We start from the raw sequence: 16,256 nt of genomic DNA on the forward strand, positions 1-16,256 counted from the left end.
GTAGTCTATTCAGCTTTGTCGCGTGTTTGTTTGCTTTAAAAACTTTAGAGCTTGACATTCAGATAGGTGTGTACACACAATGTTAAGTACTGAGTCTGAAACTGAGATCTTTATCCTTTTCACTGTGTGTTTGCATTCATTAACATTTATTGCTGATAGAAATATAGTATTGAACACAAAACAGCGTTTAAAACTGAGCTTCATGTTACAAACATGGAAAAGACCTTTAATAGAAATGTATAAAATCGAACTATTTGACTAAAACCACTAAGCAGTTAGAAACTTTTACACTTACTTCAACCAATACTTTCTAGTGAGTGTGGTAGAAATTAAAGATGAAAAGATATATCAGATACAGTTTTTCACCTTGATTGATTCATTTTACAAGCAGTTACTGTACATGTGTTTTATTCTAGTCATTATATTAGATACTAAGACTACAGATATGAATAGTGTGTTTTCAAGGTAGTCACATACTAGCTGTAGACACAAACATAAAATAGATTATTATTATATAAAAATTTAGTGTAATGATCATTTAGTATAATGATCTAGGTATGTCTAAACCAGTATGGGAGTTCTAAGATGGGCCTCTTAGAGCTGTAATGCCTGAAATTAATCTTAAAGGATGAATAAGTACTAGCTAGTTTTTGTGGGTGTCTGGGGAGGGATGGGTTAGGGTATTCCAAAGAGAGAGGTTAATAGGCGCAATGGAAAGGACGTGAGAAATGGCTTGGTGATGTGTGAAACTGCAAACGGTTTACTCTGTATAAAAGGACTCGTGTGTACCGTTAAGTTGTTTGTGTATCTTACCTTGTGGAGTGTTAAATTAGACATATTGGATTTTAAATATTTGCTTGCCAGCTATGAGCAAGCCATGGTACTAGAGAAATAAAAGTAAGCATGTTTCAGTAGGGGAGAAGGACGTCAGCCAGTAATATAATACGACTTATGTAAGAAATGTACAAGGTATAGAAAGAAGTACAGAGACCAAAACAGCTGCTACTCTGAGGCCTATGGGTGAAAAGCTTTACAGAGGAGGCAGTGCCTGAGCTGGGTCTTCCAGAACGAATCACTTCACCAGGCAAGTAGTGGGGTCTCATTCACATTAGCAGAATATCGTATGTGAAGGTGCAAAGGTATATGGGTGCACTGCATTGTTGAACAATGAAATGAGAGGTAGGAGTAGTAGGAAACGGAGCTGAAAAGATACAGAGGCTGGATTGTGATGGTTTTGTATACAGCACTAAGGAGCTGGGATTTCCCTATAGTTGAGCCGTTGTTGAAGATTTTCAGGCAGGTTAGCTTCCAAGGTCAGATTTATGTTTTAGAAAGCTGTCTTTGGCAGAACTTGGGAGGACGGGTTTCATGGTATAGTATTTGATGTAGGCAGGCTAGTTAAGAGGTTATTATTTTCCAAAGTTAAGTTGGAGGCCTGAACTATGGTAGTGACGGAAGAAATAGAAAGTAGATTAGAGAGGTCTATTAAGTGAAAAATGACATGACTAACCTTCTGGGATAGGGTATGGCAGATAAAGGAGAAGGCAGGATCACAGCTGATTGCCCAAGTTCTGAGTTAGATCAGGCTTGGCAAATGGCAGCCTGTGAGCCAGATGTGGCCTGCTTTCTGTTTTCTCTGGCCCATGAGCCAAGAATGGTTTTTACATTTTATGGTTTGTAAAATTAAAAGAAGAATCGGATTTTGTTAAATGTGGAAGTTACATGAAATTCAGACCTCTGTGTCCATAAATAAAGTTTTTTAAGTGCAGCTATACTCATTTGTTAACATACATCTGTGGCTGGCTTTCGCACTGCAAGAGCAGATGAATAGTTATGACAGTCTGTTAAAGCCTAAAGTATTTACTGTTTGGCCCTTTACAGAAAAAGTGCGAACCCCTGGTTGGTGGGTCATTGGTAGCATTAAGAAAGGGAATACTGGAGAGAGTGTGGACGTGGAGAGAGTGTGGACGTGTATGTCAAGAATGCTTTCAATCTGTGTTTCGAGTGCCTATGGGGGCCATTTACATAGGAAGCAATTCAGGATGTAGTAGGATATGTAAGTACACAGGCATAAGGCTAGAATGTAGATTCAGAAGCCTTAAGCATGAATAGTAGTTGAAGTCATGGGTGTAGACAGGATCATCCACGGAAAGCATTTAAATTGAAGACACAACTCTGAGGAACACAAGCGTATTAGGTGTGCAGTAGGAGCAGCTCACAAAGGGGGCTGCACTCCAAGGGTAAGAAAAGAGTTATCATGGGAGCTGATAGGAGAGAATTTTAAATTTTATTTATTTTATTGAGGCAAAATATACATAACAAACTTTACCATTTTAACCATTTCTGAGTGTATTAAGTACATTCATATTTTTGTGCAGTCATCACCACCAGCCATCTCAAGAACTTTTTCATCTTTCCCGACCGAAACTGTGTACCCATTGAACACTCTTAAACACCCATTCCTCCTTCCCCCCAGCCCCTGGCAACCAGCATTCCACTTTCTGTCACTATGAATTCCACTACTCTCGGTACCTCATATAAGTATTTGTCCTTTTGTGACTGGTTTATTTTACTTAACATAAAGGAGAGGAGAGAATTTTAAGGAGATAGAGACCAATAGTGTGAAACACTAAATAGAAGTCAAATAAAGATTAAAGGGTATTATTGGTAGAGTATGCATTTGGGACACTAGGGACCTGAGTAAATCCTTTCATGCATATAATGGAGGAGATAAAAATCAGATTGCAGTTAGTTGAGAAATGATTGATAGAAAAGGAACTACAGACTGTTCTTTTGTCAATATAAGAAGGAAATGGGTGTGGGAGGCTAGGAATTACAGTGGTGGGAAGGGTGTTTTTTAAGATGATAGAGATTTGATCATGCCTACAGGCTGAGTAAGGGCTAGGAGTGCCTGAGAAGTGGGATATAAGAGAAGGAATAAGGACTAGAAGTCTTGATGAAGTTACAGAGCAGGTATAGCAGAGTAAGAAACCTAGAATGATAAGTTATTAGTGAGAGAGTTTATATCAGTTTAAAATTTGGGTGGTAAAGCATTCTGGAATTATTCATTAATAATAATTGAATCTTTTCTGGTGTGTTCGTTGTTTGCTATGGTGATTTTTTATTTTTAATGAAGATGATCAGGATAAAAAGGTGGAAACTCTTATGGCAACTTCAAAAAAGCAAGAATCACTACCCCTCCATCAAGAGACTAAACAGGAAAGTGCATCTGGAAAGAAGAAAGTTTCGTCAAAGAAGCAAAAGACAGAAAACGGTAAACTGTGTAGCTATGTATTCTATAAGTACTCATTGGAGAGAAGTACACTAGGACAAGGACTCGAGAGACCTCGTGTGCTCTGTAATTCCCAGCCTGAGGTGTACTTGGCCAACTGGAACACTGATACCAGTCCAGGGTTCTCTTGGACCCTGTGGCTTTGTGGTGCTTTGACAGATGGGCAGGGTATGAGTTTGTCACAAGGAGGTTTATCGAAATTGAAAAAGGACAAAGCATTTATAAGTGTTCTTTACTGAGTTTTGGAAATAGTGTAAATAGCATACAATCTCTATAGAAGAAAAATATTTCTGAAATATTTGTGCTTTTTAAGTATAAATTAAGTACAAATTAAGTACCAATCTTTTTATGCTTGAGGACATTATTATCCTTGTGGTCTATCATTATCCTGCATTCCCAGTTACTTCCTAAACATAATTGCCTGTATATTTGGAAGCATCCAATTAAAAGTGATGGAGCAATTTTTATATGTTCATAATTGTCCAGGGAAGACTTAGCTATGAAAACTGTAGATTCAGCAGTGATTTTCAAGTAATCCTGGGTTGTGGTATCAACTAGTGCTGGAAAATAGTAAAATTGGAAAGGGAAAAGATGAAATTTTATTATTTGCAATAAAATTATGACATATCAAGCAATCAGGTATATAAAAATATTACCCAAAAATATTTGATAAGATTAAATGTTGTAAATTTTAATTAAAAGAACTATACATACTGAAAAGGTTTTTACAGAAGGTGGGATTATAGAGAGATTTCCAGGTGGGTGTAGAAGTTTGTATCTCTAACCAAGAGACATGAGACTTTAATGTTCAAACTCTTAGAGTTTTTCTCATTAGAATTAGGAATAACATAAGGAGGCTTCCTTTTTTTTAATTTTTTTTGTGAGGAAGACTGGCCCTGAGCAAACATCTCTTGCCTGTCTTCCTCTTTTTGCTTGCTTGAGGATGATGGTCATTGAGCTAACGTCTGTGCCAATCTTCCTCTATTTTATGTGGGATGCCTCCAGGTGTGGCTTGACGAGCAATGCTAGGTCTGCACCTGGGATCCGAACCTGTGAACCTCGGGGCGCTGAAGCGGAACATGTGAACTTGACCACTACCCCACTGGGCTGGCCCCAAGGAGGCTTCCTTACTCCACTTTTAATGTTGTTCTGGAGGTTTTAACCAGTGTGGGAAGATGTGCCATGGAGATGAGAGGCATATCTATTAGAAATGAGAAGATATTTGCAAGGAACAATGACTGATTTTTGTACCTAGCAAGTGAAAAGAACTCAATTAAAAATTATCAATTGTTGGGGCCAGCCTGGTGGCCCAGTGGTTAAGTTCGCACGCTCTGCATTGGTAGCCTGGGGTTTGCCGGTTCAGATCCCAGGTGTGGGCCTATGCACCACTTTTCAAGCTATGCTGTGGGAGGCGTCCCACATATAAAATAGGGAAAGATGGGCAGGGATGTTAGCTCAGGGCCAGTCTTTCTCAGCAAAAAGAGGACGATTGGCAGTGGATGTTAGCTCAGGGCTAATTTTCCTCAAAGAAAAAAATAAATTATCAATTACAGTAAGAATTCAGCAGCATACTAACATAAATAAAAATTAATAGTTTTCCTTGAGCACTAATTAAATGTGAATGGATTCTTAGTTAAAACAGGAGAAAAATGAGAACTAACTAAAATATAAAGGATATATAATAAGAAATTTTCCACTACTGTTAGAAGATAGATGCTACACACTTTTAGATGACTTAAATGATTTAGTATAAAATAATACTGAACTGGTACTGCTTACTTAGAAGAGTGTTTTGATTTGTTAAATGATAAAACAGGAGTTTAAAGCCAAGTTGAGCTAGTATTAGAGATTTGAAAATAACTGCATTTGTCATTAAAGTATGCGTTGCATACATGTTATTTAATTACTCTGTTGTAAAAAAAACCCTAATTAAAATTTTGTTTAACTTAACTTGCAGTCTTGGTAGACGAACCCCTTCTTCAAGCAACTCCTTACATTCCTTTGATGGATAATGCTGCCTCAAATCCTGTGGTGGATAAGAGAGAGGTTATTGATCTGGTTAAACCTGACCAAGTAGAAGGAATCCAGAAAACAGGGGCTAAAAAATTGAAGACTGAAACAGACAAAGGTAATGTGCAGAATGCCTGTTATATGGAAGAAACACATTTTTGAGTTCTGATGGAGTCAAGTACATTTTCTCATAGAAACAATGAATTGCAAAAAACTAGGAGAATCCTTGTAGTGAAAGATTTGTTGGTAGTTTTCTAGTCCAACCTCCTCAGTTTTGTATAGCTGGACACTGGAATTTGACTTGCCCAGGTCTCACAGCTGTTTGATGTCCGCTGATCTTTTCCCTTCTACTGTTATCTCCTACGACATTCTATGTTAATTCACGACTGCCTTTTATTATTATTTTTTAATAGACTTTTATTTTTTTTAAGAGCACTTTTAGGTTTATGGGAAAATTAAGTGGAAAGTACAGCGAGTTCCTGTATACCCGCTGTCCCCACTATTTAAACTGATAATGTAGCTGAAGTGTTAAAAGCCCTGGGCCCCTGTGGGTCCCCTGGGCGACAGTTGCTTTCAAGAAGAGGAAGTTGGTGCTGACATAAGGGCCCCAGGGCAGCTGAGGGGTGAGTCAGGAAGGGTTGATGCATGGATTTTTTAGATGTCAGAATCACTGGTAGGTATTTAATCTTTGTAAAATCAGCTTTCCTTCTGTAATTATCTTTGAGCTTATTTTCTCATCTGTAAAATTTGCTTTATATGTCACGAGTATTAAGGTTAAATGAGAATGTTTATGAACATCTCTAGGATAGATACTAGCATAACTGGACATTTGAGTGATTTTTTTTTTTTTAAATGAGGGCATACTGGCACTTTAGTATTCTGCAGCTGGAGCAAATTTCGGTTAATGTAATTATTCCTTATTAAAGGTGATAAACACTGTTTTCTCTCTTGACTGGTGCATTTATTATTGTTTGACTTGAAAAGTAAATCTATTTTTTCTTGGTTATTGACTTTCTGGGTCAAAAATTCTTGATGCTTACCTTTGCTGAAGTTATTACTTGTGTCTTTTAAATGCCAACTTTTTTTTCTTTTTAAAGAAAATGCTGAAGTGAAATTTAAAGATTTTCTTCTGTCCTTGAAGACTATGATGTTTTCTGAAAATGAGGCCCTTTGTGTTGTAGACCTGCTAAAGGAGAAGTCTGGTGTGATACAGGATGCTTTAAAGAAGGTGAGCATCTTTTGATTATGGGCATGTTTGGGAGCAGGGATTAGAAGTTCACCAAGCCAGACTTCTGCTAGAGCCAGAAATTATCATCTCCTCCCATTCTTCACACCTCAAAGCACACAGCCACATTAAAAGTTCTGGAATGCCTTCAGAAGTTATTTCATATTTCCATACTAATCAGTATACTTATTTAGTTTAGTCAGGTGTCTGAGTCATCTGAGGTTTTGACAAAAGTGAATTACGTATAAGTAAGATGATTTATATGATGTTAAAGTCATTTGGCACTTGGCTAAGTTGTCCCTTGCTGTGCTCTTCTTGCAAGTGTCGAAGGCAAGGTCAGGTCACTTCTGGATAGCATATATGGAATGTTTTTGGCCCTGGAGATAGCACCATTTGAAGAATCTGGGAATGTTTGTTGTTGTTGAGTGTGTGTATGCATGCATGTGTGTAATATTACCCTTCTAAAAGAAATAATTTGGGTGGTAGAATCACTGCTATGACTGACTAAAATTTGTAAAAAAACAAAAACAATCCATAGAGTTAATATTTAATTTCTCTTGAGTCATGTTCACTATATTGTCTTGTGTACTGTGTCATACTGGGAAAGGTGACAAGTTTTCAAGTGTTACTTGTGTAAGATAAGATGATGTGGTGTCTAGTATTCGATATTAGATGGTGGACTTAACTCTTCTGATTCCAAACACTCACACACACCCACCCATGTAACCACCTAACTGCTTATCTGCTTCAAAGCCTCCAGTGGCTTCTGTTTTTCTTAAAGACCACCCTACTCCAAGCCATCACCTCCCATCTCATTACCTTTGGTAGTCTCCTAGTCATTGTTTCCACTTTGCTTCTTAGCCCTCTAATTTATTTTTTCCACACAAGTGCAAGGTGACCTTTAAAGAGATAAATCAGGTTATATTACTCACTGCTTTAAGAACCCTTTGGTGTGTTTCTCATTGCATTTAGAACATAATTAAATTTCTTATGTCATAGCATTTATCTTAGCATTATAAGTCTGTTCATACTTCCAGGTATCTATTGACAACCTCGCTTACACATCTGTGGCATTGTACAATGTAGTATGCTTATGGGACAGTCTCCATGTGGTGCCACTAATGGCCCAGAGTAAACAGGGTGTTTGAGGATAATCAGAGTGAGTGTGATAACTCTGTGTGACTTTGGATACAAAGATTGTTCTGTTACAAGGAAGTTTAGTGAAATTTTTGCTTGAAGAATTTATCCTTTGACTTACTTCATTTTAATTGGGTAAGTATATTATAAATGGATTTTAGTTATTTGTGGGGATTGGGAAAAACTCCTAGCAGGGAAAAGCCTCCAGCTGAAGTTACTGTGTGACTACCTAACTGTTTGAAATTACTGCTTGTTAAAATTAAAAATAATTGCTTTAAGTATTTCTCTTGTGACTAAGGAAGGTGGTGGCGGCTTATGGGAGCGACAGTAGTCATTTTATTGTTCAGGACAGCTCGGACCTGCAGAGACTGGCCGGTAAATCAGGCTCCCCCCATAGCTATTTCTGGCAGGCCAAGGAGGAAGTTGGGGATTGTTAAAGATAGTGGTTTGAAATTGAGTAAGTATTTTGAAACTTCGCATTTTCCCCTCTTCCTTGGAACCTTTTGGCTTCTGATTAAATCTCCTTGGGGCTGGCCTGGTGGCATGGTGGTTAAGTTTGTGTGCTCTGCTGTGGCAGCCTGGGTTCGTGGATTCAGATTCTGGGCGTGGACCTACACACTGGTCATCAAGCCAGGCTCTGGTGGCGTCCCACGTACAAAATAGAGGAAGACTGACACAGGTTATTAGCTCAGCAATAGTCTTCCTCAAGCAGCAGAGAAAGATTGGCAACAGATGTTAGCTCAGGGGCAGTCTTCCTCACCAAAAACAAAACAACAAAACAAAAAAACTTCTTTTGGTTTTCTCAACAAGTGGCTCTGTTGTCACCTGCAGGGACTCAGTGCCCTTGTAGGTCCTCTGTATCTGGGAGAGACTAGGTAAGTTTAATTTCTCTCTTTTCCTGTTACAGAAACTGAGTCTTTGTCAGACCTTTTAATAGATTTCGAGGTCCCAGATGTGAATGATTCACCACACCAGAGAAAGGGGAAAAATAAATGCAGGAGCCAGCAGCACAGGCACAGAATAGAGATAGAAGAGTAGAGGACTTGCTGACCAGTTAGCTGTGGTGGCCGAGCAAGAGTCTAGAAGGAAGGCTTGGTTTTGCTTTTGAGTAACTGGACAGATGTGGTCACAGTGGTGTTTGTGAACATTTTCTAGAGGAAGAGAGAGTAGAGCATTGTGAAAGATCTGAGAAGGTTGCTTGAGGGATCCTTTGGATGATTTAAGTGGGTATCATCCTTTCACAGTTGAATATATATTTCTCTGGAGTTGAAAAAAGATTGTGATGAGAGTGACGTAGGAGAGTAATCCACTATCACTGATACGCACGGTGGACGTATGTTAGACCGGAGAGGATGTGGGGAGTGGTAACAGTTCAAGAATGAACCCTGAGGGGCCGGCCTGGTGGCACAGCGATTAAGTTCACATGCATCTTCTGCTTCGGCGGCCCGGGGTTTGCGGGTTCAGATCCCCAGTGCGGATGGACATGGCACCGCTTGGCACGCCATGCTGTGCTAGGCGTCCCACATATAAAGTGGAGGAAGATGGGCATGGATATTAGCTCAGGGACAGTCTTCCTCAGCAAAAAAGAGTATTGGCAGCAGATGTTAGCTCAGGGCTAATCTTCCTCAAAAAAAAAAAACCCACCAAGAATGAACCCTGAGAAACACCAACATGTAAAGGGCGAAGAAAGCCACCATAAAGCATACTGAAAGAGGAGCAGAAGGAGGCGAAACACCAGGAGACAGTGGAATCATAGAGGCTTCGGGAGGGTAGAGAGTTCAGGGGTGGGGAGAAAAGTCAATAGTGACATGCTTTAGAGAGATAAAGAGGGATCAGGGTTGAAAAACTGGATTTGATATCCTTAGTGAAAGCAGTTTCCTTGGAATACTGGACTGTCAATAAGTGACAAATGAGTAGGAGAGGTGCCAGTGAGCGTCTACTTTGAGTAAGCTTCGATAGGAAGGGCAAAATGGAGTAAAAGCTGGAGGGGTTGCAGAGCTGGAGGGGAGATGCTGTGTTGTGTGTGTGCACACATCCCTTTGTGTTTAAGCTACAAGACACCGCTGTTTTTTAGAGGGCAGGTTAAGATCCTGGATTCTAGAGTCAGATTTCCTGAATTCAGATCTGGGCTCTGCCACTTTGAGCTTTGTGGCCTTAGGTAAGTTGTTTAACCTTAATGCCTCAGATTCCCCATCGCTAACAAGGAAATGATAATCAGGTTTTGAGAATTGAATGAGATAATACACAGTAGGTGTTTAGAGTTCCTAGCATATAGTAATTGCTCAAAAATATTAACTGTTAATCTGATTATTAGTAAGAAAATGTTTACGATTTAATTGTTTTGGTTGATTATTAATTTCTTAGTGTTGTTCTATAAATGTACTTGCCTCCATTATGTGATTTTTCAACTTTTCATTATTAGCTATTTTGGTCCTATGCTATACAACAGGAGGAAGTCTGCCTACTTAAATCTTTTCCTACCTTCTCTCTTCCTTCCCTCTCAACTTTTGTTAATTGTAACATTTGTTTTTCATATTCTTATGATATTTAGTGTTTGTCTTGTGACTATAATTTTGTTTAGTCATAATTCTACAGTTTAATGGTGGGTTCAAAGCTTGATACCCGTTCTTTTGCTAGCTTCTGTATTCATCTCTTTGTTGGCTGAAGTTGTTTTTCTTGGTATTTTTTTGAGAAGGGCTCGTGGAAATCTTATTTCCCAAATACTGGCAAGTTAAAATGCTTCTTAGTTGTCTTTGTGCTTGAATGGTAATTTGGTAGGGTATTACTGTTCTCTACATTCATATTGCTGGATAGAGGTCCAAGACCAGCCTGAATTTTGCACGCTTTTTGTGTATTTTTGTCAAACTACACGCTCACAATAAAACCATCCTTTGGGCAGTCAACCAAGTGATTATTATTTATTGGACTGTCCCAGTGTGCACCCTTCTGTGTAGCCGTCAGAGAATGCAGCCTCTTTGAAGTTCAGCAGTGGTTTTACTGTAATATGGCTTGGGCATTGACTCCTCTATCCATATACTTTTGGATAAAGCATGTATTTTGAATCATGAGATTCAGTGTCCCTTAAAATAATTGAAACCATGGGTATCAGTTAAGCATATGTTGGATGCCTGTTGTCTTTATCTCTCATATTTTAGTTCTAAAAAAAAATAAAGCTTTTGGTTTATTTCCACTTCTTTTTATTTGCTTCTCTCCACCCTGGACTCTGTGTGTCTACTGTATTTTCAGCAGCGTATCTTTTTCTGCTTGCTGCTTCTAATTGGATTGTCTTTCTGAGATGGTCTTACTTTTACTTCTACTTCAGGTTTTGCCAGCTCATATCTCAACTCATCCTGTGTATCTTTTCTCTGAGCTCTTTTGTGTGAGCTCTGTTCTTTGCTCCTGTTTTTCTGGAAATGAGTGCTATATTAGATTTTTAAAAATCATAGTGATATTTTTTATCATGATTTTTGTCTGCTCTTCAGCAGTCTTTTTCTGGTGATTTTTCTTCACTTACCATTTGTGTTTTCTTATTATTTTCCTTTTTGCTTATATCTTACATAGACCCTGTTTTATTTTTCTTTGGTCGGTACTCCTCTTTGAGTGAGGGGTGTTCCTCTTGGATCATCTCTGTGCCTGGAGATTGATAATGAAGGGCCAGGGCTAACTGGTGTTCTCTGTGGGCTGTGTGCAAATAAGTTCTTTCAGCTTTTCTTTTTTCCCAGATAAAGACGTGTCTATAGAGAGTCTCACTGTAGAGAATCTCTCTTGACCCTGCCTCACTAGCTGCTCTCTTTGAGTAAAGTTTGTGTGACTTCTTCTTAATTCCTCCTCCTCCTGCTTCTCGAGACCTCCTTCAGGAAAATTCTTACCTTCTATCTTTGCTTGTTCATGATGTCAAGTGGAGAATTGTTGATTTTGCCTTTCCGGACATGCCTGTTAACATCAGAGGACACTGCGCCCGTGGACCGTCTGTGATCTTGGGTATATGCTGACAGGGCTGTCGCGCACCTGTGTTTGCTCTCCACTGCTGTTGGCAGTCTTTCCTCATATCATGCTTTCACATTACAGATGAGTGTTTCATTTTGGTGCAGTTCGCATTTTCACTTCATACTCCTCTTTTGGTCTTTTAGGAAGAGAAGGAGAGAATGCTGTCTTGACTCTGGAAGTCCTATGAGTCATTTAAGAATCTGTTTCTTGATTGATATGTGTCCTATCATATGCATCAGAATATATACTGATGACAGTGACTTTCCTTAATGCTATTTAACTGACTAGTATTTGGCAGTCATTCTACTTTATATGTAATAGCGGACTCTGCATTGGCCTTAGAACACTTGATATTAGAGACTTCATTTTCCTGATTTTTGTTAGCCCATGTACCTATTACTAATTCTGTATTGATTTCTTAATTGTAGTCAAGTAAAGGAGAATTGACTGCACTTGTACATCAGCTTCAAGAAAAAGACAAGTTGCTTGCTGCTGTGAAGGAAGACGCTGCTGCTATGAAGGATCGGTGTAAGCAGTTAACCCAGGTAAAGACAGTCTTGTGTTTAAGGGATATACTTTCTAAATCAGAGGCAATGAAGGACTTTAGAAATTGTCCGTAATTCCTGATTTATTTGTGTAATAAGTTTATACCCAGTAAAAGTCATTTTCTTTTAGAATTTTGGTGGTGGTGGTGGTGGTGGGGTCTCACTCTTTCAGGTTATTATGGTCTGCTGTTGAATTATGAATTTAAAATACAGTACTAAAAGATACCTTAATTTCAGAATAACGGAAGCATTTGGATTTTGGGAGAATGTTTCAATTGGATCTGACCTAGAATTATTCTCTATAGAAGCATGAAACTTGATGTGATCTTGCTTAAATCCAGCTTATAGGGTAAATGTGAAACTCTTACATGGATAATTTATTTATAAAGGTTTTTGTGATAAATATTTATAATTTTTAATCAATGAGTTCTTCAAACCCCAGAAAGTTTACTCTGAAAAGCAAAAAAAAGAAAAGACATTTTAAAAATCACGCAGAAATCATGTCAAATGATACAAACTTCCAGTTATAAAATAAATAAGTCCTGGGGATGTAATGTACAGGATAGTGACTATAATTAATACTGTATTGCATATTTGAAAATTGCTAAGAGAGTAAATCTTAAAAGTTCTCATCACAAGAAAAAGAAATTTGTAACTGTGTGGTGATGGGTGTTAACTAGACTTATTGTGGTGACCATTTTGCAGTGTATGCAAATATTGAATCACTATATTGTACACTTGGAACTAATACAAGGGGCTATGGCAATTATATCTCCAAAGCAATAAATTATGTAGGCTGAGAACGTAATTGAAATTCTGTAGAAAATGTGGTCTCATTCCTCCTGAAGTGCTTGCTTCTCCTTTCAGGAATGAAATAGAGTGGAGTAAAGGAGGTTTCTTTCTGCCTCATTCACATCATTCACGTAGCTCCTTGATGACATTATGAGAATGGCATCATTCAAATATAAAATCAAATCATCTATGTGAATTTGAAGTAAATAAAGTCAGTGGGAAAATTTGGTCAGATTAAGATTAATCAAAATTGTTATTAAAATAAGCATGTTTCCTTAAGATTGGAAACTTTAGTCTAGTTTTGTGTAGCCATACCTTAAAAATTTCTGACAGTATTTTAAAAATTTAAAAAGGTAACTGTTTACTTTGTGGTAATTTGCTGAACTGTACATTTAAGGTGGGTATGCTTTTTTCCTAAGTGCATCAGTATAACAATTTTCAGATGTAAATGAACCAATTCTTTTTTTTTTTTTTAAGATTTTATTTTTCCTTCTTCTCCCTAAATCCCCTGGTACATAGTTGTATATTTTAGCTGTAGGTCCTTCTAGTTGTGGCATGTGGGATGCCGCCTCAGCATGGCTTAACGAGTGGTGCCATGTCCGCATCCAGGATCCGAACCAGCGAAACCCCTGGCCACTGTGGCAGAGCGCGAGAGCTTAACCACTCACCACGGGGCCGCCCCTGAACCAATTCTTATGGGCAACCGTCAGTTACATAAAATCTTAAAGTTTGTCGAGCAGTTTTCTTAGAGCGGGGGGCATGGACTGCTCGTGCCTGCGGAAGACGTTGTAGTTCCTTGGCTTTCTTGTACTTCGATGATTGCTGTTTGTTCTAGGAGTTCATAATGCTTACAACAAAAATGAACTCAGTCTTTTAAGATTTGACTTGGGAAGATAATAAAACTTCGCTATCTGATTTTTATTTCCCCTCATTCCGAACTTCCATTCTGCTGTGCACATATTTTATCCTTATCTCTTCCCCTGGGAAGGAGATTTCTTTTTTTTTTTGTCTTCTAGACTATTCTTTTTTAGGCCTTTTCCTGTACCCTAATAGAGAGCTAGTGCCTGCATATAATAGACAACTGTTTTGCTTTAAAAGTGTTCTTTCTTATAATCAAGTTAGAATGTAGAATTTATTCCAGGTTCAACTCTTTAACTTTTAGACCAGGAAGTGCATTTGCAGTACGAGTAAACAGAATAGCAAAGTGTTTATGAAGGCGTAAAGAGCGGGTAAGATGCAGAAGAAACAGTGTTTTTTCCCTAAAACTTTGATCTTACTTTTTAAGCAAATACTTATTTCAGAATTATGATTAGTTTACTGACGTTATTTTTGCTGGTGTTAAAAGTCTGTTCATATTATTATAGTCTTATGGTACTTTTTTAAAATAAGTTTTTCCTAATTTCTTTTCTGGCTTACTCTTCTAGGAAATGATGACAGAGAAAGAAAGGAGCAACGTGGTTATAGCAAGGATGAAAGATCGGATTGGATCATTAGAAAAGGAACATAATGTGTTTCAGAACAAAATGCATGTCAGTTATCAAGAGACTCAACAGATGCAGATGAAGGTATCTTTTCACTCATTAAAAGCAAAGTGAAATGTTTGCATTCATTTAAGTTAGCAGGCTTTTAAGTGCCTAACATGTGCAAGGCCCTCTGCTGGGCCATGGTACAATGACTAGTTAAATTGGCTTCCTGTCCTAAAGTAAGCAACTTGTCTAGGTGGGGATGAGGTGGGGAGGCTGGAAGCTGACCAGTAAATACTCCATTACCATAGAGGTGAATGTTGGGTGCTTTGGAACCATGGAGATGGGAGGTGGAGAGGAGGAGGGTTGATAGGGAAGACTTGTTAGAAATGATAATGTGGACTGTGTTGAATCTTTTGAAACAATTAGGCTTTGTCAGGTGAATGAGAGAAGGAAGGGGCACTGAGTATGAGAGTTATTATTTGGTGTGATTCCTTAGTCCCATCTCTAGAAATGATGGTTCGCTGGGTCTGTTTTGGGGCCCAGGATTGAGCTTTTTAATGAGTTCACTCATGTATGATCCAGGTTGTCTAGTGATAACGCTTTATAAGAAATACAGTAAGAGTTGTGATATTTGGCAGTCAGGGCTGGAATGAAGCAAAGAGCCAGAGAAGTAAACAGAGGCCCTGTCTTAAAGGGCCTTGTGTGCCTGAAGACTGGGGAGCCAGTGAAGGAATTTGAGCAACCCAGCAGGGTGATTGTGTTAGTATTTACTCTGGCAGCCATTTGGAGAGTGGAACAAAGGATAGTTGGAAGGCTTTTGCAGGAATCCAAGTCAGAGAAGGAGGGCCTGAGATCAGATAGTGACAATGAGGGGATGAGTTGAGAGATTGTCTCTTGGCAATAGAGTGGAGGAGAAAGGAAGAGAGAACTGATAATGAAGGCTAACTCCTAAGGTTTTGGCCTAAGTGACCTTCTGTCTATTGTTTTTACTTTCACCTGTCTTCTTTGAACATTTTAGAAAGTTCAGTTCTTACTGTCCGTCTTTTACACATATCATCCATTTTCATGATTCCAGCTAGGTCTGGACCAGTGATTTTGTTGTTATTTTCTTTCTTTCTTTCTTTTTTTTTGAGATAAACAGGCTATTGAAGAGCCTGGTTTGGGTCTGCTTGTCAAGAGGGCTTATAATATTCCCCCTAATTGAACTTTCTAGACCAGTGACGTTTTGAAATTATTTCTGTTGCTGGGTGATGCTTCAGTTTGGAAGCTCTTGTCATCACCTCAAATTTAACATACATCTAAAATCGAACTCTTGCTTTTGATCAGGTTGTTTTCATCTTCTAATATTTTGAGGCATTATTACCCTTACGCTTGACTCCTTTGACTTGTCTTTCTCTTGCCCAGTCTACAATTTGTTCTGAAATCTTAAAGATACTTTAATTCTAAATACTCTTGAGTTCAATTCTTAGACATCATCTTAGTTTGGTATTTCATAGTAGCATAATTATAGCACCTTCTTCATTTGTCTTTCATTTCCATTCTAACATGTGATTAGTACCATATTTTTGAGTGTAAAATGTTACTTTCATCACCCTGCTAGTCTGCTGAAAAATTGTAAATTATCCTTCACCACTGTCAAAGTCTCAATGTTTTCCACAGAAATGCCTCTAATAGCAAAAAAGAAATGAATGAATCTATTTTCAGGTTCTTACCCTCGAGCTTCTGTGCTTTCATTTAGTCCAATCCTCCATCTTCCCAACCCCCAGCCGTTTGAAATGTTCTTTCCCATTAATCAGGTTATT

The 16,256-nt window shown here is 38.3% G+C and overlaps 1 protein-coding gene across 23 annotated transcripts in view; it reads left to right on the plus strand.

Annotated features, from left to right (window-relative positions):
• Window positions 1-16,256, plus strand: part of KTN1 (kinectin 1) — a 101,348-nt gene that overhangs the window by 32,855 nt on the left and 52,237 nt on the right. For all 23 annotated transcript variants that reach the window (XM_070594193.1, XM_070594201.1, XM_070594204.1 and 20 more), the window contains 5 exons: window positions 3,137-3,274; window positions 5,250-5,420; window positions 6,400-6,530; window positions 12,080-12,196; window positions 14,413-14,553. In XM_070594193.1, coding sequence (XP_070450294.1) covers window positions 3,137-3,274; window positions 5,250-5,420; window positions 6,400-6,530; window positions 12,080-12,196; window positions 14,413-14,553 — 698 coding nt within the window. The remainder of the gene's footprint in view (window positions 1-3,136; window positions 3,275-5,249; window positions 5,421-6,399; window positions 6,531-12,079; window positions 12,197-14,412; window positions 14,554-16,256) is intronic.

Source organism: Equus przewalskii, chromosome 25 (assembly GCF_037783145.1).
Source record: "Equus przewalskii isolate Varuska chromosome 25, EquPr2, whole genome shotgun sequence".
Taxonomy (NCBI): Eukaryota; Metazoa; Chordata; class Mammalia; order Perissodactyla; family Equidae; genus Equus; species Equus przewalskii.